General features: G+C 40.1%; 1 protein-coding gene across 1 annotated transcript in view; it reads left to right on the top strand.

Annotated features, from left to right (window-relative positions):
• Positions 1 to 21523, top strand: part of LOC309567861 (carbonic anhydrase-related protein 10-like) — a 756243-nt gene that overhangs the window by 558682 nt on the left and 176038 nt on the right. Inside the window, exons 4-5 of the mRNA XM_082273365.1 lie at positions 3068 to 3253; positions 17398 to 17493. Of these exons, the coding sequence (XP_082129491.1) occupies positions 3068 to 3253; positions 17398 to 17493 (282 nt within the window). The remainder of the gene's footprint in view (positions 1 to 3067; positions 3254 to 17397; positions 17494 to 21523) is intronic.

Below are 21523 nucleotides of genomic sequence, written 5' to 3'. Positions count from 1 at the left end.
CCCAAAAAGATTGTGTTCACTGCACCCCAAAAAGGATGTTGTTCACTGCACCCCAAAAAGGATGTTGTTCACTCCACCCCAAAAAGATTGTGTTCACTGCACCCCACAAAGGTTGTGTTCACTGCACCCCAAAAAGATTGTGTTCACTGCACCCCAAAAATGATTTTGTTCACTGCACCCCAAAAAGGATTTTGTTCACTGCACCCCAAAAAGGATGTTGTTCACTCCACCCCAAAAAGATTGTGTTCACTGCACCCCAAAAAGATTGTGTTCACTGCACCCCACAAAGGATTTTGTTCACTGCACCCCAAAAAGATTGTGTTCACTGCACCCCAAAAAGGATGTTGTTCACTGCACCCCAAAAAGGATTTTGTTCACTGCACCCCAAAAAGATTGTGTTCACTGCACCCCACAAAGGATTTTGTTCACTGCACCCCACAAAGATTGTGTTCACTGCACACCAAAAAGGATTGTGTTCACTGCACCCCAAAAAGATTTTGTTCACTGCACCCCAAAAAGATTGTGTTCACTGCAGCCCAAAAAGATTGTGTTCACTGCAGCCCAAAAAGATTGTGTTCACTGCAGCCCAAAAAGATTGTGTTCACTGCAGCCCAAAAAGATTGTGTTCACTGCAGCCCAAAAAGATTGTGTTCACTGCAGCTCACACACAGAAAAATGGATGTGGATCACTGACACCTGCCTATCTCCAATCCCACACCACACAGCAATATCGATTGTAGTTTGTAGAACACAGTTTCCCTAAAATTCAGCAGACTCTGTCCCTAACAGGATTGAGAAGAGATCGTAGATCAGGATTGAGTGCAGACCCCACCCCCCACACAGCAATATCGATTGTAGTTTGTAGAAGACACTGACCCTATATAATTCAGCAGACTCTATCCCTAAAATGCCTACAACTCGCCCTGCCTAAACACTCCGACCTGTCCCTCAATTCTATCCGGACACAAATGGTTTTTTCCTGCCTATCTTTCCCTAATCAGCAGCCAGCACGTTGATGTGTGCTCTGTCCCTGAATCTAAGCAGCATAATGACGCCGCTGCGGCTGCCTCGAACTTATAAAGACTTGGTCACATGCTTCAGACGGCCAATCACAGCTACTGAGACATTTGCAGGCATGGCTGGGATGGCTTAAGGCACACCAGTTAAACGATTGTTGATTGGCTGTTGAAAGCCCGCCATGAAAAGAGCGCCAAAGCATGCAAAACCCGGAAATAAAACGACCGAACACGGATTTTTACCCGAACATACAGTAAAGTGTCCGTGTCCGTGTTCGGGTACAAAAAATCCAATTATTCGGTACGAACACGAATAATACAGTCCGTGTTCGCTCAACACTAATGCTGGTAGGTTAATTGGATCCTGTATAACAAAATTGGCCCTACTATGTATGAATGTGAGTTAGGGACCTTAGATTGCATGCTCCTTGAGGGCAGGGACTGATGTGAATGTGTAATGTATATGTAAAGCGCTGCGTAAATTGACAGCGCTATATAAGTACCTGAAATAAATAAAATACATTTAACTTCACTTCCTGTCCCATAGCCAAACAGGAAGTGAGAGGAAATCCCTGCAAATTAATGGAATTCCATGGATACCCTCATGTCACCAGAACTAATGAACCCCATTGGAAGATTTCCCTTTTATTACTTTTCTGGGGACAACCTAAAATATGGGCTATTTATTTTACTTTTCCTTTCAGTGATAATGGTAAACAGGACAAATAGAGAGAGGGGGAATCTCTTTGACGAAGGCACAGACAGCAAAAAAGCCTGACAAGCATTGTAATCCCTCTCCACACCATTCACAATTTAAAAAAACATTTTGCCTTTAAAGTTATGTATACTTTAAATGCAAGCAGTGTAAGTACCTGAGTTTGGCTTGGTATCAGAGCTCTGAGGAAGAGAGCTTATCTCCCTAAATGCATCAGATTTCCAACCACAGAAATTTGAACATCACCTAAACTAGAGTTGTGACTTGACATGCTTTTATCTTCTCATGTTTGTGAGTATGTTTTTAAAGAATAAAAATTATGTTGGTGGTAATGCACTAGGCCAGGGATCCTCAAACTACGGCCCCCAGCTGTTGTGGAACTACACATCCCACGAGGCATTGTAATACTCTGACATTCACAGACATGATGAGGCATGATGGGAATTGTAGTTCCTGAACAACTGGAGGGCCATAGTTTAAAGACCCTTGCACTAGGTATTTGCACCTTCCTGTATTTCTTTACGCATCTTCTGTTCAATCACAGGGAACACATGTAACCTATCCTGATACCTAAACTTCTGTTAAGAAAAGTCAAGTCACCAACCTTGCTGAACTGTCCTAAAGAGCTGTAGTAATTTCAGCCATGGATAGACAGAAATACACATTCTTTGGCAGTTAAAATGCCTCCCCAATATGTATTTTATCTTTGTTTTTTTTTACTGTTTGCCTGGTGTTCAGCCTGATGAACATACTAGGATTGTTTGCAAAGTGTATGACACACATACTAATTCCCCGTACACACGTGTCGAAAATTGGCAGGGAATTTTCGTCCGATGACCGATCTGCCTATTTTCGGCTTGTTAGTATGATGCTTCCGACAACCAACTCCGACTTTTCGGCTGAAAAAAATCTGGTGTGCAGACTATAAAATTTTTGTTGGCCGTCAACATAACGGCCGATTTTCGTGCAGTCAGTACAGATTTCGACAGGGAAAAATCTGATGAGCAAGTCTGGGCATGCTCAGTGAAGAAAGAACACAAAGAAAGCAAACCAACACATGATATCACTTCTGAAGTAGAATTTTATTGGGCGAGAAAATTCGTGTGCAGTCTAGGCACATTCCAACCAACAAAACACAACTCTGGACAAAAGACGGACGATCGGTTAATCATTGCGTGTGTACGGGGCTTTAGACAACACATGTGTATTTCTACCAACCATTAAAATAATAATTGTCTTTTATGGAGAAAAAAAATGTTGTACCCTTAATCTAGCCATATCAATTATTTGTCACCATCAGAGTATGTCTTTTTTATTTATGAATATTTTCTTTTAGGTTAGTGGAACAATGCTTAACACAGGGCGACATGTTATCTTTCGCTTGGACAAGCATAATCCAGTAAATATCTCAGGTGGTCCCCTGTTATATAACCATCGCCTTGAAGAGATCATGATGCACTTTGGTAGTGAAAATGGGATTGGTTCAGAACATCTTATGAACAAAGAATCAGCAGCTGGGGAGGTGAGTACAGGAGAAGGATAATAAAATCTGGATGATCTGATTTATTAACATAACAATTACCACCTATTACAATTACCTACAGCTTCTATGATCCAGAAATAATCCAAAATATTAAAATAACACAGCAATGCATGAACAAATCAATATGAGGCATTTCTGTGTCCCAATAAAAATCTTACATTACTAGATCAATTTACTGTTATACAAAACCTAACATACATAAATATCAATGACTATGTGAAATTACAAATAGTAAGCAAAATACAAATACAAGGGTAAAAAGAATTTCGGATGATTTCTGCTGTTCTGTAGGCACCACCAAGCTTAAGAAACATTGACTTAAAAATCAAGAGTCATTTGGAAAATTTTGGACTGAACAGTGACTGCATCCAATCAGATTAACTTTAACAAGTGTCACCAGGGCCCTTTGTTAGCAAAACTGCAAAGCTAAAATTATTCAAGCCAAGAAAAAGGAGCAACTGGATCTCTTAAGTACCAAATGAACACCATGTATGTACAGTACATGTATTTGAGTTCCACAACGCAAGATGCAATTGCACCAATTAAATCTGAATCACAACACCTTTATCATGCTTTTTGGACTTGAATGTTGTACCCAGGTCTTGCCCCAGTTAACACTCCTGCCTCTCTTTTTTGCAGTGCAGGTATTTTATTCTCTTTAGCTTTTATTGTCTGTACTTTGTCAGTCTCCATGTCTTTTTCTTCATGCTTTAAGTTCATTCTTTCTTCTTTTTGTCTCTCTATGGCACTTCAACCCTTGAAGGACTCCATCCTGCTTCACCCTTGAAGAACTCCTTCACAAATGTAACTGACCCCACTCTCTCCTTTGCTTTTTTTCTTCCTACTTCCAGCCCTCTTAGGTCCTCTTTCACATCACTAATGCATCTCATCTTTGTCCTTCCCTTTTCTTTATTTGGCCTTCCCTTCTTTCTTTCTTTCTTTATATTTATTTCCTTATATTTCCTTATATGGTTATGCATGATCTCCTGGTTGCTAATTCCCCACTTGTTCCTACATCATATTATGTGTCATGCACTGGTAGTATCCTAATGGATATTATAGCTTTTGTACTTGCAATACAGAATCACAGTTCACCTTCATTGTTGGCCTACAGGGTAAGCAAGTTAAATGGGGTTCTTCTTGAATTTGAGTTAATTATAATGAGATTAATATTACTATTATACACTAACAATTTGCACAGCTCTTTACAACATGAGGGCAGACATTACAGCTGCAATACAATTCAATACAGATACACCAGTTCATACCAGATATACTGATACAGATAAGATAAATTTCATTTTAAAGATTACCTATGAGCTTAGATTTGGTGATCCAGCTATATTGTTTAGTTGCTTGTTTTCCTTGGGTCATCTGTTCTTGTTTGTACCAAATATTAAAAAAAGAACTTTGATAGCTGAAGTAGAGAAATCTGACCAGCGGAAGAACAAGGGAAAGTCAGTCCTAAAAGTATGCTAGCATGTCTGCGGATGCTTTTAACATGCTTTTTGTTTACTGAGATAATTTAAGTTAGATTTGTATATTTGGTCTATTATAACCCCTTTAAGGACTGGAAAATTTGATCTCTAGGCTAAAAATAATAAAATAAATCACATGTTTTAACAAAACATGTATCAATAAGGCTAAGTGCAAACAAAATAATTTTACGTAGCATGATAACGCAACAAAAATTGCCAGCGATCAATCACCTCCACTGGTACATATGAGAACCAATGGAAGCAACCTCATGGGACAGGACAGTAGCACATGCTCCAAATCAGTTCCAACATAAACAGTTGCCACCATTTTTCTATTCCATTGGTTTAAGTTATGGATGCGAGTAATCACAGTCTGTAGTATAATCGAGCAACTTCTAGTGATTTTTTTGGCCTGTAATTCTTTGCTTGGGTCCTTGCACAAAGAAAGCGAAGACAGCCTTCATATTTCTCTAAAAAAAAGGCTTTGAATACTTTTTCAGGCAGAGACTTTGTACAGGCATTGGCAGTAATAAAAGTTTGACTAATTTTTATTGCTAGTACCAAAGAGCATTTGAGGGGGCGCGTTCTGGAATGGTCGCATAATAAGAGCTCTCCACAGCCACAGAGGGGGACCAAGCAATCCGAAGCAACCGCGGCCTAGAGTACACCCGCTTACAGTTTCCCCCAGGCTCAGAGCACTAGACCATGTCCCGCAAGAAGGGAAAGTTGGAAGCGCCTAGCCAGGTCACAGAGTTTTTCTCTAGCTCCCAGCCGTATGGAACTCAAGACGGCGCTGGCTCGAGACACAGAGTGACGCCCCCCTCCTTGCCACACTACCCAGGCACAGACCAGCAGCCCTCCATGGAATGCTCAAGCCCACAAAGCACTGCCAGAAAGGAGGGGAATAAGAAAGCTGCATCTTCTCCCTTTGCATCTCCATCTCACACCCTGCTCCAGTAAGAAAGAAGTCCCTGAACTTCCATGCTGTTATAAACGACTGTGAGGATGATGATGATGACACACATGTTTCATTAGCAGATCTCCCTACCTCTGACTATGCTGTCTCTGAGCATACACTGAAACAAATCCTTGCAGATGGGTCTTCAAAGAGATATTTACAAATCTATTTCCCATGTCCAAGCCCAAGTAGATGACTTGGGGGACTGCACTGACAGAATTGAGAGGCAACTCGCTGATTTCACTGAGGCATACAACGAATTAGTGGATGCACACCAAAGAACAAGCAACCAAATGAACGCATCCAATTCAAATTGGCTGACCTTGAGGATCGTTCCCATAGGAACAATCTCAAAATTTGAGGCATCCCTGTGTCTGAAGCCCCCCAAGATCTATCCTCATACTTGCAGCAGCTCTTTAAGGTCCTGATGCCAGCATTGTCTGAAGGAGATCTAATTATCGACAGAGCCCACAGTATGTTCAAACCCCTACACATTCCAGCAGACAAACCACGAGACATACATTTATTCCAGGTGAAAGAAAGAATTCTAATTCTAATTCCAAAAATGATGCCTTCTTTCCCAGAGCCCTATACACAACTCACAATTTACTCAGATATTTCAGCTGCCACTGCACAAAAAACGAAGAGAGCTGGCTCCTATCACTAAAACTGACTCTACTACCTCTTCCCAAAAACCTTCACAAACCCTGAACTCCTTCATTACCTCTGAAGACCTTTTCGATGTATGGCAACGAAAGAGACTTCATCTACTTCTCCCCCACGCACAAGGTCTACTTCGGAATTGACTATTTTTTGTACATAAATTTACTCTTCAAAAGGTAACCAAGTCCACCATAGGTGTGATCACATAATCAAACCACGCCCCTATCTCTATAGAAGTGCTCCTTGGAAATACATCTAGCTCGCCTCCCTCTGGAGACTTAACGCTCCTCTACTAACAAACCATGCCTACAAACAACAGATAGAAAAGGAGATAACTTCCTTCTTGCACATCAACGAAGACTCAGTTGATAATTAGACCACCCTCTGGAATGCCCACAAGGCCTTCAATAGAGGCATCCTTATTAAATTCTCTGCCCCTGAAAAAAGTGACGCATGCAACAAATTTGGAACACCACTGCACAAATCACAAACCTAGAATCTAGCAACAAAGCTCATCATAGTGCCCGACTAATCGACTAGATCTTCTCCCTTCTTGCTCAACTTAGTTCTCTGATGTGTAAAGACTACGACTTTTATATCAGAAAACTATGACTAAATTCCTACTCCCTAGGTAATAAACTCGGAGCCTTTCTGGCCAGACAATATAAGCGGCGTGCCCTTTCTCGCAGATCAAGCTGGGAGCAAGTTCATTAAACCAGTGGTCCTCAACCCTGGTTCTCAGGGCCCACTAACAGGCCAGGTTTGCAAGAAAACTGAAATACATCCCAGGTGATATAATTTGCTGCTCAGTGATTGCAGTACTATAGTTTGCATCTCCCCAAGGTAATACTTAAAATCTGGCCTGTTAGTGGGCCCTGAGGACCGGAGTTGAGGACCACTGCATTAAACCATTGGACCTAGTAGAGCAATTTCATAATTACTATTCCTCACTATACAACTTAACCACTTGCCGACCGCTCACTGAGCTGGTACTGCGGCAAAGTGGTTCGATATCGTCCAGCGACGTAGACCTAGACTCCTCCCCTTGTGGGCGGTGCGCGTGCGCCGCTGGAGGCTCGCTCCCGCTGTATTCAGTCACAGCGAGAGTCGGGCCAGGGGAGGAGTGGCGGTGATCACCGCCGCTCTTCCCCGATCGTCGGGGATCGAGTGTGGAGATCCGCCCGCTTGTGTAAACAAAGCGGGGCGGAGCTCCTTAGTGACAAACAGTGACAGATTGCAGGATTCAGTATAGCTGAACCTGTGATCTGTGCCTGTGTCACACAGTCCCCTCCCCCCCACACAGGTTAGTAAGCACCAGGCATACATTAACCCCTTGATCACCAATAAAAGTTAACCCCTTCCCTGCCAGTGTCATTTTTACAGTAACAGTGCATATTTATAGCACTGATTACTGTAGTAATGTCACTGGTACCCCCAAAAGTGTCAAAAATGTCAGTCAAGGGTCCGATCTGTCCACCGCAATGTCGCAGTCCAGCAACAAAAAATCGCAGATCACCGCCAGATCGCCGCCATTACTAGTAAAAAAAAAAAAACAATAAAAATGACATAAATTTCCCGTAGTTAGTAGCTGCGATAACTTTTGTGCAAACCAATCAAAATATGCTTATTGCAATTTTTTTACCAAAAATTTGTAGCAGAAAACAAATTGGCCTAAAATGTTAAAAAATTTAGATTTTTACTCTTTTTTTGGGGAATTTCATATAAAAAAATGGGGAAAATATTGTTATTTTTTCAAAATTGTTGCTCTTTTTTTGTATATAGCGCAAAAAGTAAAAATTGCACAGGTGATCAATTACCACCAAAAGAAAGCTCTATTTATGGGGAAAAAAAGGACATACATTTAATTTGGGTACAGCGTTGCACGACCACGCAATTGTGGTTAAAAACAAGCTCATTGAGAATTTTTTTGTCAAAGACATGTAGCTAAATACATTTTGACCTAAATATATGACAACAATTGAATATATTGGATATTTTTTAACTGCCAAAGTAGAAAAATATTGTTATTTTTTCAAAATTGTCGCATTTTTTTTATTAATATCGCAAAAAAATGAAAAGCGCAAAGGTGATCAAATACCACCAAAAGAAAGCTCTGTTTGTGGGAAAAAAGGACGTAAATTTCGTTTGGGTATGGCGTTGCATGACCGCGCAATTGTCAGTTAAAGTCGCACAGTGCCGAATCGCAAAAAGTGGCCTGGACGTACAACAGGAAAATCCTCCGGTGGTAAAGTGGTTAAAAAATGCTTCCCCTAACCCTGTCGATATCAAATCATTTCTAAATCCAATCAATCTCCCAACTTTAAATTCTGATCAACTCCGGGATCTCTCAGCACCATTCTCAGATGCAAAACTTAACAAAATTGTTTCCCAGTCCCCTTTACACAAATCCCCAGGTCCAGATGGCTTCTCGAACTACAAAACCTTCTTGCCTCACCTATGCTTCCCGTCTTATCAACTCCCTTAATCACATTGCGGATCAAGGCTCCTGTCCCCCTGAATTCTTAGAATCCATTATAGTAACTATCCCCAAACCTGGAAAATCTACAAACTACCCCGCTAATTTCTGACCAATCTCCCTACTTAATATAGATACAAAAATATATGCCAAACTTATCACCAATTGCCTAGGTAAACTAACTCTGTCATTAATACACCCTGATCAAGTCGGATTTGTATTTGGTCATCAAACTTCAGATGGCACTAGAAGAGTTGCCAACTTAATACAATTGGCGGAACACCACAAAGCTCCATCACTACTAATATCATTAGATGCAGAAAAAGCCTTTGACCAAGTCCACTGGGGATATATGCATGCAGTCCTCACTAAGTTTGGTTTTTCCAGGTCGAAATTTTTCGGCCATATTTTCTCCTATATACTATCCCTTCTGCCAAAATATGGACCTCAAGATTTTTGTCGACCTCCTTCTCTATAACGAATGGCACCAGACAAGGTTTCCCACTCTCCCCTATCTTTTTTTCATAAGTAAAGGAACCATTGGCTGAGCATATTAGACCCTACCTTCAATTATAGGACTAGCCATAGCAGACACCCAGCACAAAATTGGCCTTTGTGCTGCCGATATTCTTATTTTCATTACTAACCTCTTATAATCCCCCCCCCCCCCTCTGCACACTATTAGATCATTTTCGAACAATCTCTCTATATAAACTAAACCACTCCAAATCCCATATGTTATCTATAGGATTTGACCCTTCTCTCAAATGGCAAATCACGGCAGTCGCTCCTTTTTCATGGGCTCTCCTTAATACCCTATCTTACTTAGGTGTGTCACTTACCTATCCAAGCTCCAGAACAATCCTCCTCCACCTCACAGCACTTAACTTTACCCTTACAAAACTGTGCACCATACTTCAATCTGGAGTATCCTCGTGGGCAAGACAAATTTCATTAGCTAAAATGTTTCTTCTTCCGCATATTTTGTACCTCTTTCACTCACTATCCCTACCTTACCCCCTAGCCCATCTGAAGAAACTTCAATCCATAATACAATTCTTTATCTGGACCTCTAAAATACCACGCATTAAAGCCACAGTAATGCACATACCAACAAGATCTGCAGTGATAAGCTCACCCAATATAATGTCCTACTACAAGGCAACGGTCCTTTTACAACTCAGACCACCCTCAGACCACAACTCCGAAGATTGAATCTTCAGCTCTGCCAACTGACCCTAAATTGGTACTTAGCTCCTTTGGTATTTGGATCCAAAGGAATTCCTCATCAAACTTTCTGGACATCATCATAGCTGAACTCAAAGTTTGGATGTCAGTGATGGACTTTTCTAGGGGACTTTCCAAACAAGCTCTTTATCATCTCACTCTACGCTCACTAGAACCAATAATTCAGGGTACTTCGCTGTCTGACTGGAAAAAAGCTGGAATATGCTCCATAGCGAATCTATACCCCTCTAATAATTTACTCTCCTTCCAAAAACTGAGCACCAAACACTCACTTAAGTCATCTACATTTTTCAAATACCTCCAAGTACGCCATGCTCTCCACCGCATTACGCCATTTTCAGACTTCAAACTACCCGAACACATCTTGTCACTCCTTGCTACTCCACCTTCACTATTTTTATAGATTGTATAAAAACTTTTTACATTTGCGTTTGCTTAAGTTTGTAGCATCAAATTTAAGAAATGCTTTGTACTGGAAACATTTTTTGTGTGCCTTTTTAAAATGAACAAATGCCAAAATAAAAACTATAGTTAATCCTAATTCATTTATTGCTTCCAAATTTTGTTTATATTTTAAATATGCAGCGCCAGTCCCAAAGGAGTTGCTTGGTAATTTTAAGTTCTTTGTTCTGAGCCTCGACTTGAAGAACAACTTTTGCCCCTCTGACACACAGGGTTGAATATAAATCACTGCAAGCATGTACAAAGACACCAGTATAAAATTCCTTCTGCCTGGCTGTGGGTTACTACCAGAAAAATAGGCACACACACTTTTAGTAGTAAATGCACTTCTCTATTGATGCAAGTTTGAAGCAAATGGCAGTAGAACACAAATAAGCATAAATTTGAACACAGTCTGCTAGACAGGATAATAAGTATATAATGTATGTGAAAAAGTGCGCTAATAGAGTATGTGAGCTGCAACCAAAGATCCAATAGAAATAAATAATAATGAAAAAAGTCTGGTGCGCTACAATGTTGTCATCATATACAAGTGTTTGGTGATACCAATAAAAACTCTTGACCTTTTAAACAAATAGTGATGATAACAGAAAAAACAATATATGCAACGTGAATAAATATTCCTTAAAAAGAATTCCTTGAAAAAATATATTACAATTATCACACAAAAATCAGTCCAAACGTGAAAAGTGCAATAATTCCCAAAATAAAGTCCAATTGAAAATCCACAGGTGCTGAATGTTGAAACGTGAAGAAATAGTGAACTGGTATTTCAGAAGTGACGACAATCGTGATACAAATGGAATGTTAAGGTTTCCCACCACCTCACAGATTTACTTCTTACCAGAATATAGTTGGCAAACCCACCTACTCCTATCATCTTTGGACTGATATCATTGGGACTTTATTATTTGTTCACATCACTATATGGACACATTTTGTAATTTGTATTTTTTATGGTATTTTTTGATTCACAGTATCTCACTTGATATTAGTTTATCATCTTTTTTTTTATTTATTAACACTTCAGGTGTTTTTTTTTTTTCACATCAGCGCAGCTTTCTTCTTTTTATACTTTTTACACTCTAAGGGATTGGCTGGAATATGGTGCAGCGTCTCCTAAGAGGTACCTCTTAACTAAGCAAAGGGCAAAAGGTCTCTTTGTAGCAACTATTAAAGGGTGGTTTTTAGTCCTGACTTTTCAGCTGGCTAAACGTTGGAGCCCGGTAACCATTGGCACAATTTAAGACAGTCAACAAGTCCTGCAGGCAGTACTAAAGCTGTAGGGTAGCTGATTAGGTAGCTCCTACTGTCTCAGTCTCTTTTGGTGTAAACAAAGAGTGGCCACAAGGCCCTTTCACAAAACCCAGCAACAAAGCAGCAGTGGCCCCTTCGATCTCACTCTGGTTGCCCGTGGTAACTCTGGTAGGCAGTACAGCAAATCTGTATCCTGGCTCTGTTCCTCCGCACTCTGAACACATTCTGTACTCTCTGGTTGTCCCAAACACAGCAATGGGCTTTCACTGGCACAACCTCCCTCTCTCTTGTGTGAGGTTGATTTAGCTCGGTGGCGGGTGTGGATGACCCCTTGGGGGGATTCGTTACACAGGGAGATAGCCGAGAAGTGGTTGCAAACAACAGTTTGGTTTATTCATGCAATTTTCTTCACCAGACTGCAAGCGTCAAAAACATCCAAAATAAAATAAAAGACAAAATAAATCCTTGCCACTGTGGGCGGCTACCTTCTCACACACAGGAACCTATCTAAGGAAGTCTGTCTCCAACCTACTGTTGGGCAGACTTGGCTGATCATACAGCAGACTATCAATAGTCCATTTATTATCTCTTCACATAGAGAATGTCCCTTTTCTCTTCTCACAGCACATGTTTGGACTTTCCTTTCACATAGAAAACATCCATTGGTTTTTCTCTTCACACTCTTCACATAGAAATAGTTCATTTTCTCACCTTGAGAAGTCTTCACACTTTTTACTCTCCTCAGCGCACATCGCTTCAGGAGGTCTTCCCCATGCTCACACAGCTTCAGGGGGCATCCCTTCTCCCATGCTCACACAGCGTCGGGAGGCACACATCTGACTGTCCTCCTCTCCCCAGTTCACACAGCGTCAGGAGGCAGCAATCCTTAGACTTCCTCTGGACAAATTATAGAGGCCTTAATTTCCTCATTCTGAACAGCTGAAGTCTGTTTAACGTCCTTAGACAGTTTTGGCTACCTTTGCAGCCGACACCCTATAGTAATTGGTGAATTTTCTAAACCAGGTGGAAATGTATCTCCTGTCTGTGACTACATCCACAGATTTACCTGACTTCCTGTCACACTTGGTTAAAGGGTACCCCACAGCATGCTCCTCTCAATACGCTGACTGTTACTGTAGGATTTTGCCCAGGCAAAACTGTTTCTCTATCCTCCTTCTGAAACAAAGTTTGTAGTTCAGAACTCATTTGTTCTCCATTTGCTTGTATTCTGCTGTGTCTCTTTAAGAACTAAAAGTTCCAGTGTTCTTTGTGGCTTTTGCTTCCTTACTGGCTGCTCCACCCCTGACCCTGAAAAAATCCAATCCTGCTGCCAAAAGGGAGGGACTGGGAAGCAGGAGTGAAGAGGATTTTACACAGCTCATTGAAGAGAGTGAGATGACATAGGTAGCCTGCAGCCATGCCACTCCTCTCTGTTTAATCAATCCCCACCGGGATGGCTACGGGGGAGGGGGGGTAGGAGGGATGGACACACACGGCGGTCCAACCTGTCATGTCCCAGGCAGCAGCAGCAAGGGGAGGAGTCATCCTGGCACACAACTCCATATTGGCGAGGCAATCGGGAACTCCATAAGCCAGTAGGCAGCACCCACTACAAATATTTTAATTAATTACTTTTTTTTATTAACTCTTGATTTGCTCCTCTTCTCTTTTAACTCTTTACCTTTTTTCATATTTGTATAACATCCTTAATGTGTGTTTGTTTTCGTAATGACTGAAGTGTACTTCCACGTTTTCTAAAAAAATTAGAAGGTTAACTAACACCCTACAGTGACACCCCCCCCCCCCCCACACACACACACACACGGGCACCACTGTACCTTCTTCTATGGTTGATGGCCTGTAAATGCTCATGCAGCAAAGCGGTTATATGCTGGTGTTGACCAATTGGACACATTCCAATTGCGACACAAGTTATATTGTTAATGAATGTTTTTAAAAAAATACCTTTCCTTTTTAATCTGCAGCTGATGTAATGTTCTGAAAATGCAATGCAATATGGCTACCTGGAAGTGTTCTATATACAGAATGTGTACAGAACGCCCCCAGAAACAATTTTCTGCTTGTGTGATTGGCTCACTAATTTTCACAGAAGATGCAATTCAGATTTCAGGCATCCCCTGCAACAAAAATGTTATTTTTGGTTAAATACTTTCAATAGGAACATGTCTAATGGGATGCAGGCCCAGCAGCCTTCCTCATTAATGTCCTACAGGTTGTGCACAGCTGATTGATAATTATGAATCCACCCCCATTAGACTCACTCAACACAGGGGCACAGAGGAATAAACAGTGATTTCTTCAAAAGTTTGGAATCAGCAACAAAATTGTTAAAATCCTTGTAATGTATATAGATCACCCAGAGGGAAGGTGGAATTATGTTTTAAGCTTTGTCAAATCAACTTTTGTTCAGTTGGGTGGTGCAGACGGATTCAGCAGAAACCAATAGAAATTCAATCTGTGTATGGCTAACATTAGTTAGGACCCTTATAGGTAAACAATTTTTCTAAAATACAGTCTGTCCTCAGTTTATAGTCTGTGACTTGGCATAATAAGGATGGCCATAGATATTAGAGGGTGGTTGGACATGCAGGCATGAAAGGCAGGATTGGTTGTCTATACAGAACTGCCCACATCATCTCAATCTAGATTTGTATAGGGGTAATTAGAGTTTAGTGGAGTCATTTTAACCTTCTTGGAAGGGGCAGATAAATATTAGGCTACTTACATATCGATTTGTAATATAGATTGTATCTGCACATAGAGATACAAACATTATTTTCATTGTCTTTTTACATTCATCTTAAAAATTACCATTAAATCTTGATAGCAGCCTTACAATATGGACTACAACTGTACAAATCCATTGATTTACCCATCAGAAACATCATGGGACCCAGCTGCAGAAAGTCTACACTATTATAAATGTGCTGTTTGTTGCCTAGAGATGGAAGCAGATTATGGATGCATAAGAAAACAGTCATGAGACATCATGTGGAGGAAAAGAAAACCTAATTAATTCTTCTTTTTTAGAGCAAGCCATTTCTTTTATTACACAGATATAATTTTAATATGTTAGTATTTTATGCTGCATTTATTTACTTGTAACCTACAACTTTGTCTGTAGTTATCTCTTTCTAGGAAGAGCTTTAACTGAGTATTTAATCATCCCCATAGTAACATATTAAACAGAAGGTGTTTTAGAACTGCTCATCATGCAATGCAACTGTTATCCTAATGAACTAACTGCAGATAACAATTATGCTTCATTTAGCACATGGTATTAACAATCTTATGCAGGTAGCTAGTTCTTCTTCTATAAGGAACATCTGCAGAATGAGCAGATTTGAAAGCATGCTGCCTTAATTAAAGGGAAAGGCTATCCAAAAATGGTATTTTGGCCACAGGAAAATGTTAGTGGGTGAAAACATCTCCTGCTGTCTTTTTTCCTTTGGAGGCTCCAATCATGACATTTCTTTGCAGGATATTTTAAGGCTGATGTACCAAAGAAATTTCGAATTTACACACAATAAAACTGTATGATTATTCTCTTCATTTATTCAATCATGTAAAATACAAATTCCGGTTTCTTTTTTTCATCTCTTTATGATTATATAAGTTAAGCCTAATACACACTACTAGTTTTTCTTGGTTCAACCCAGCGGGCTGAATGGAAAAAACCTGACAGATCAGGTTGGAGCCGCTGTACTAACTATGCGCTGTTAGTACAGCAATCTCCCTAGCTGTTCTATTGTGTTCTGACAGGGGGACGGTCCACCGCCAGAGCACTGCAGTGAATGCCCGCTAATCGGAACACGGTCGTCAGACCTTCTTCAGTCATGCCCCTTCGACAGAACCAGGTCAACCAACTGCAGTGCACACAGACCGATTTTTGACCAGTTTCTATTGAACTGGCCAATGCCACCAAACATTTGGCCTGTGTTTACTAGGTGTTAAGGGAATATTCAAACAATTTATTGTGGGAAGATTGTCAACTCTTTTAGCAAACCATTTGTGTCTGTCTTGCCAGCCATGTCTTACAACTATATTGCATAAGAGGGTCTCAATAGACCTTTGGCAATCTCAATAATGTACCAGGAAGAAAACTCTATTGGGGTCCCCTCTGTAAGTTGGTTTAGCTGCAAAGTCATATGCTAGGGAACTTAAGAGGCATTATTTTCTTGCCTAAATTAAATTGTAGTCAAGACTGGTAAGATATAGTATCAAAGTAAGCTCAGTCACAGTGTTTAGACCACTAGAGTTTAGGTAGCGATTGATTAATAAACAGATGGAACAAATTAATTTCTAAGTAGTGAGGCTAGGGATACACAAGCAAATAAATCACGTTGCTACTGAGGGATATACCAGCTTGTTGATGGGTATCTCAGTAGAATCACAAATTTTTGGCGCAAATAAGATGACTTTCAATAGCTGGTTAAATCACTTAGGTCTCTTAGCAAAATAATTGAATTACCCTTGCCAAAATTTCATAAGTAGGAGATAGTAGTGATTTGTACACATATTTGGAGCAATGTGTGATCATGTGTGTTCAATCACTACTGTATGCCACTTGTGTAGTTTTCCCCATAAGAGCCATTTGTAGCATCTGTGCAGTGAAACATTCCTGTTCTTAGCGTATCAGTAATAGCATGATTGAGCTACTAAATATCTTTGGATTCTGAACACCTAAAAAAACATACCCAAGGTGGTAATTAAATCTAAGCACAAACCAAAAGATAATGTTATTTTTCTATAACATGTATCCACAAAACTAAGAATCTGTGGGTATCACATAGTTGGAGAGCATTGAGCAGATCTGGTTACAGAAAGAACTCTACTCAACCTCTGAAAACATTTTCACAAAAAATGGGGATGTGGGTGGGTGGGGGGTTTTAAACAATAGATCCAACCTGAATCTATCAGTAGACACCAAATACTTTGATTACACTTAGGCTTTTAAAAACTATTCAACAACATCTTTTCATTAGATTCTGGCTGTGCTCCCCTCTTTGCATATAAGACATACTTCACATGGGATTATGATGCAGGGAAGTGGTGTCCTCCGCCCATGGTAAATCTTCTATATATTCAGTACGGTGGAAGTAATCATGGTAAATTAGTAGTTATCACTAGTTCGCATTAAACAAATTTACTTTAATGAATGTTATAACCTTTATATACTGTAAGTCAGGGTGTGTCTGTTTTTTAAACCCTGCTTTTTTTGTATTTCTTCTTATATGTTGTATGCAAAGCTCCAAGTACTGAAAGGATGTAATATCTCAAAATGTATTTTTATTACATTTTACTCAAAGCATTTCTAATATATTATCACCAGAATATTTCTGAGCTTTGTTTCCTATAGAGTCTGTATTTCCCATGCTGGTTTAAATTTCACTGTTCTTTTCTTTCCTTTCTTTTTTTCATGTACCTATTAATCTTTGCTTGTCTATGCCTAATCTCCCTTGTTCCTATTTATCCATTGTGTCTCTTTGTAACTCTGACCTCTGACTTTCTGTCTTCTCTTTAGTTACTGACCTTGTGAGATACCACTCTCTTATTACAGGTACAGCTGATTCATTATAACCAGGATTTGTACAGTAATGTCAGCGAGGCTTCCCGCAACCCCAATGGCCTGGCTATAATCTCTTTGTTCGTGAATGTGAGTTCTGTGTTTTCCTACACTGCATTCAAACTTTGGTCATTTCTTCTAGTAAAAAGGAAAGAATTGTTTCAAACTTTTATTAGAAATGTATATTTTTGTGCTATGCATGACTATCTTTACATGAAGATGTCACTTATAATGTCATATTAAAGTCGAAGTCTGGTCAAAATCGAACTAAGCCTAAAGTGGAACTTTAGTCTTCCAATCAACATTGATTATTTTGCATCCTCATGCTGCTGGCATTAGTACATAGATGGGAAAGTATATTGTATTTACTTGTTATAAAAAATATTTTTACATGTTACATTTTCAGTTACTTCCTGGTATCTTGCCTAGGCAAATTATGTCATACATCCCATAAGTCTTCAGGAGGGGAGGAGAGGAGGAGGGGTTTTCTCCACTAAGCACACTCTCCTGCATGCATGCTTGAGCATTGGACAGATGGTTTCACGGAAGCTGGAAATGCTAGGAGGTTGTTTTTTTTAAGTGATTTCTTAACAAAATAAAGCATAGAGACATGAATGGATGGGGAAGGTGTTTTTTTTAATTAATATTAAAACCTCATTATATAGTGGTTTTTTTTTTTGTGGTGCTCATACGCAGTGAAGATCCACTTTAAATTTACTACCCCCCTCCTATTCTAAGCCATATGCTAACTAACCTGTAAATGACAGATGTGCATTCCTACCTAATCTAAAGATTGCTTCGGTCTGGTGCCCGTGATCAGCTCCCGGAACTGGCTTCAGCGTAGAGGAGGGACAGTGGACAACAAATGATCCATAGAAAGTCTTTGGGTGACATCGCCACCCAGGCTCTACAGCCCTAGTTGCTGTTGTCTTCTATAAAATTAAGCTGGCTGCTGTGTAGATCATGATGCTGGACCAGAGCGCCCATAGATTAGGTGAGTATACACATCCTCACTTTACAGGGAAATTAGAATTGGGCTTAGAATGGGGGTGGGAGTAGGTTTAAGCTTAGTTAGATTTGGACCAGACTTCTACTCTTAATGATGTGATAAAACAATATAACTATTTAACAAACTGGGCCATCTAAATATTTCTATGGTCGATTGTAAAATGTATAATATATTATATACATATATTTTTATAATGTAAAAAATCTTATCAATATATAAATAGACATGTTGTAAAACCTTAATCTGTTTATGATTTTAAAGTGGTTTTAAACCCAAAAGCAATCATTAATTAATTTGCAGCTTACCAATTCTTGAGGCATCACTAAGGGCTATCATCTGCATCTAATACTAAGATGCTGGCTTAGAGATGAGGCCATCTTCTAAACCCCACACTAATTCACACAAATCAGACCCTACTGCTGGCCTCAACCCTTCTTACACTGACCAACAATGTAATGGGGGCCTTTAGTGTTTAGATTAATGTACTTTTAGAAGGGACTGTCCACTAGCCATCAATGTAAATGGGGTACAAAAGACAACAATGAGCAATAAGGTCTGCGCCCACTAATTATTAAAGGGGCATTTATTAGGGGTGCCAAATGCCAGGTGCTGTAGTGATATCATTAAAATGGGTGTCACTGAGTGGTGGTAACCCCATCAAAATATTGCTTGGGGGCCCTGTGATAAGGAGTTATGCCACTACTAGACACAGTCAATTTCCTTGAGATCAAGCATTGCTTCTTAATGACAAATGGTACAGCTTTTTTTTAACGGATACTTCTCTCTGTGTATTGTATCACATTAGAAATAAAGTATATGACTTTAGTTATAGATAGGATAGATATGATAGGTAGATACTGATTTAAGCTTGCCCAACCCTAAAAGGTAGCTTTCTTTAGGGCAGGGCCTATGCAATATTAAACAGAAGAAAAGAAAAAACAGGCTCCTCTAGAGTGTAGACTGCAGGACAATTTATTAATGGTAAATAAGAGTAAAACTCACATGATGGTAGTGAGAAACAGGCATGTCACAAGAAAAAAATGTATCCAAAGATGTCCACGGGTGTAGGGGCTACATGAGCCCCTACATGGTGTCATTCAGGTCGACACTGCGTTCCAGCTCTCACTTTGAGCTCTTCCTCTTCTCACCATCCAGCCTGCAGGAACATCCTAAGCAATTGGCGACAACCATCTCAGCTCAGGCTCATGTAGCCCCTACACCCGTGGATGTCTGTGGATAAATTTTGTCGTATGCCTGTTTTTCACTACCATTATGTGAGTTTTACTCTTATTTACCATTAATAAATTGTCCCGCAGTCTACACTCAGAGGTGCCTGTTTTTTCTTTTCTTCTGTTGCATGTATTGCAGATCACTTCTACTCTCCTTCCTTAAGGCCGGCCTTGAACTGTGGACTCGCATGATTCTCCTTAAAGGAGTCATGCACAAGGACTAAATAGGACTATACCAAATGTACTTTGACTCTTTTTGAATTGATTTCCTACCAGCACCAGATTATACCTGTTTGTTTTTGCTACGCAATATTACACTAATACAAACTACATGATATTAGTCATTGTTTTTCTAGTATTGGATGCATGCTGTTACTTGACAACTTGTGTGTGATCTACTCTTTTTGTCCATCTGTGTGCATTTTATTAGCGTACATGCCTATCAGTTTTATGTACATCTGGATGTCCTGCAGTAATGGCGTGATGCAAGCCTTGAGTTTTCTCTACTGGTAAAAGATAGATGAACAGACTAAAAAAAAAATAGCACCATGAAGCAAGTCCAAAAAAGTCCAATCAAAAGTGAAATAGCAGGGCAGGTACAATAATATGATATAGAAAAAAAACCACAAGGAAGCAAAGGTACGGTATGAAGATAAGGTAGTCCAAGTCAAACAATAAACTAAAGATATGCTTTTAGACTAAGCTAGGGAGTCTTCTTATTTCACAAAATAAGTTTGCACTCCACACTGTACTTACAGTTCTATTCAAAATGATTCAACCCTCACTGAAATTGATTGTTTTGGCCAGTTTGACATTGATTTTGATCATTCAGTCATCCTGCTTACAATTAAATCAAAGAGGCACGTGTAGGTCAGACAAATATAACATAACATTTATAATGAAATAACCACAAATGTCTTTTCTGTGCTCACATCATTATCAGTTTTATTCAACCCCCAAGTGACATTCAATCTTAGTACTAAGTACAACATCCTTTTACAGTTATAACAGCTTTTAAAACGTGAAGCATAGCGTGACACAAGTGTCTTGCAGCGATATACGGGTATCTTCGCCCATTCGTCATGTGCAAAAGTCTCCAGTTCAGTCATATTCTTAGGCTTGTGCACTGCAACTGCTTTCTTTAAGTCCCACCAGAGGTTCTCAATCGGATTTAAGTGTGGTGACTGTGATGGCCACTCCAAAATGTTCCAGCCTTTAATCTGCAACCATGCTCTAGTGGACTTGGAGGTATGCTTGGGATCATTGTCCTGTTGAAAGGTCCAACATCTCCCAAGCCTCAGGTTTGTGACGGACTGCATCACATTGTCATCCAATATCTCCTGGTACTGAAGAGAATTCATGGTACCCTGCACACGCTGAAGCTTCCCTGTACCTGCAGAAGCAAAACAGCCCCAAAGCATGATTGACCCCCCCATGCTTCACAGTAGGCAAGGTGTTCTTTTCTTCATAGGCCTTGTTCTTCCTCCTCCAAACATAGCGTTGATCCATGGGCCCAAACAGTTCTAATTTTGTTTCATCAGTCCACAGAACAGAGAACACTATCCCAAAACTTCCGTGGTTTGTCCACATGACTTTTGGTATACTGCAGTCGACTCTTCTTATTCTTTGGAGACAGCAAGGGGGTGCGCCTGGGAGTTCTGGCATGGAGGCCTTCATTACGCAGTGTGCGCCGTATTGTCTGAGCAGAAACATCAGTACCCACATCTGACAAATCTTTTCTCAGTTCCTCAGCAGTCACACGGGGACTTTTCTCCACTCTATGCTTCAGGTAGCACACAGCAGTCAAAGTCAGCATCTTCTTTCTGCCACGACCAGGTAGCGTTTCAACAGTGCCCTTTGCCTTGAATTTGTGAATGATGCT

This window comes from Pelophylax lessonae (genome assembly GCF_965119305.1).
Source record: "Pelophylax lessonae genome assembly, chromosome: 12".
Lineage (NCBI taxonomy): Eukaryota > Metazoa > Chordata > Amphibia > Anura > Ranidae > Pelophylax > Pelophylax lessonae.
This window is presented reverse-complemented; position numbering and strand designations above follow the sequence as displayed.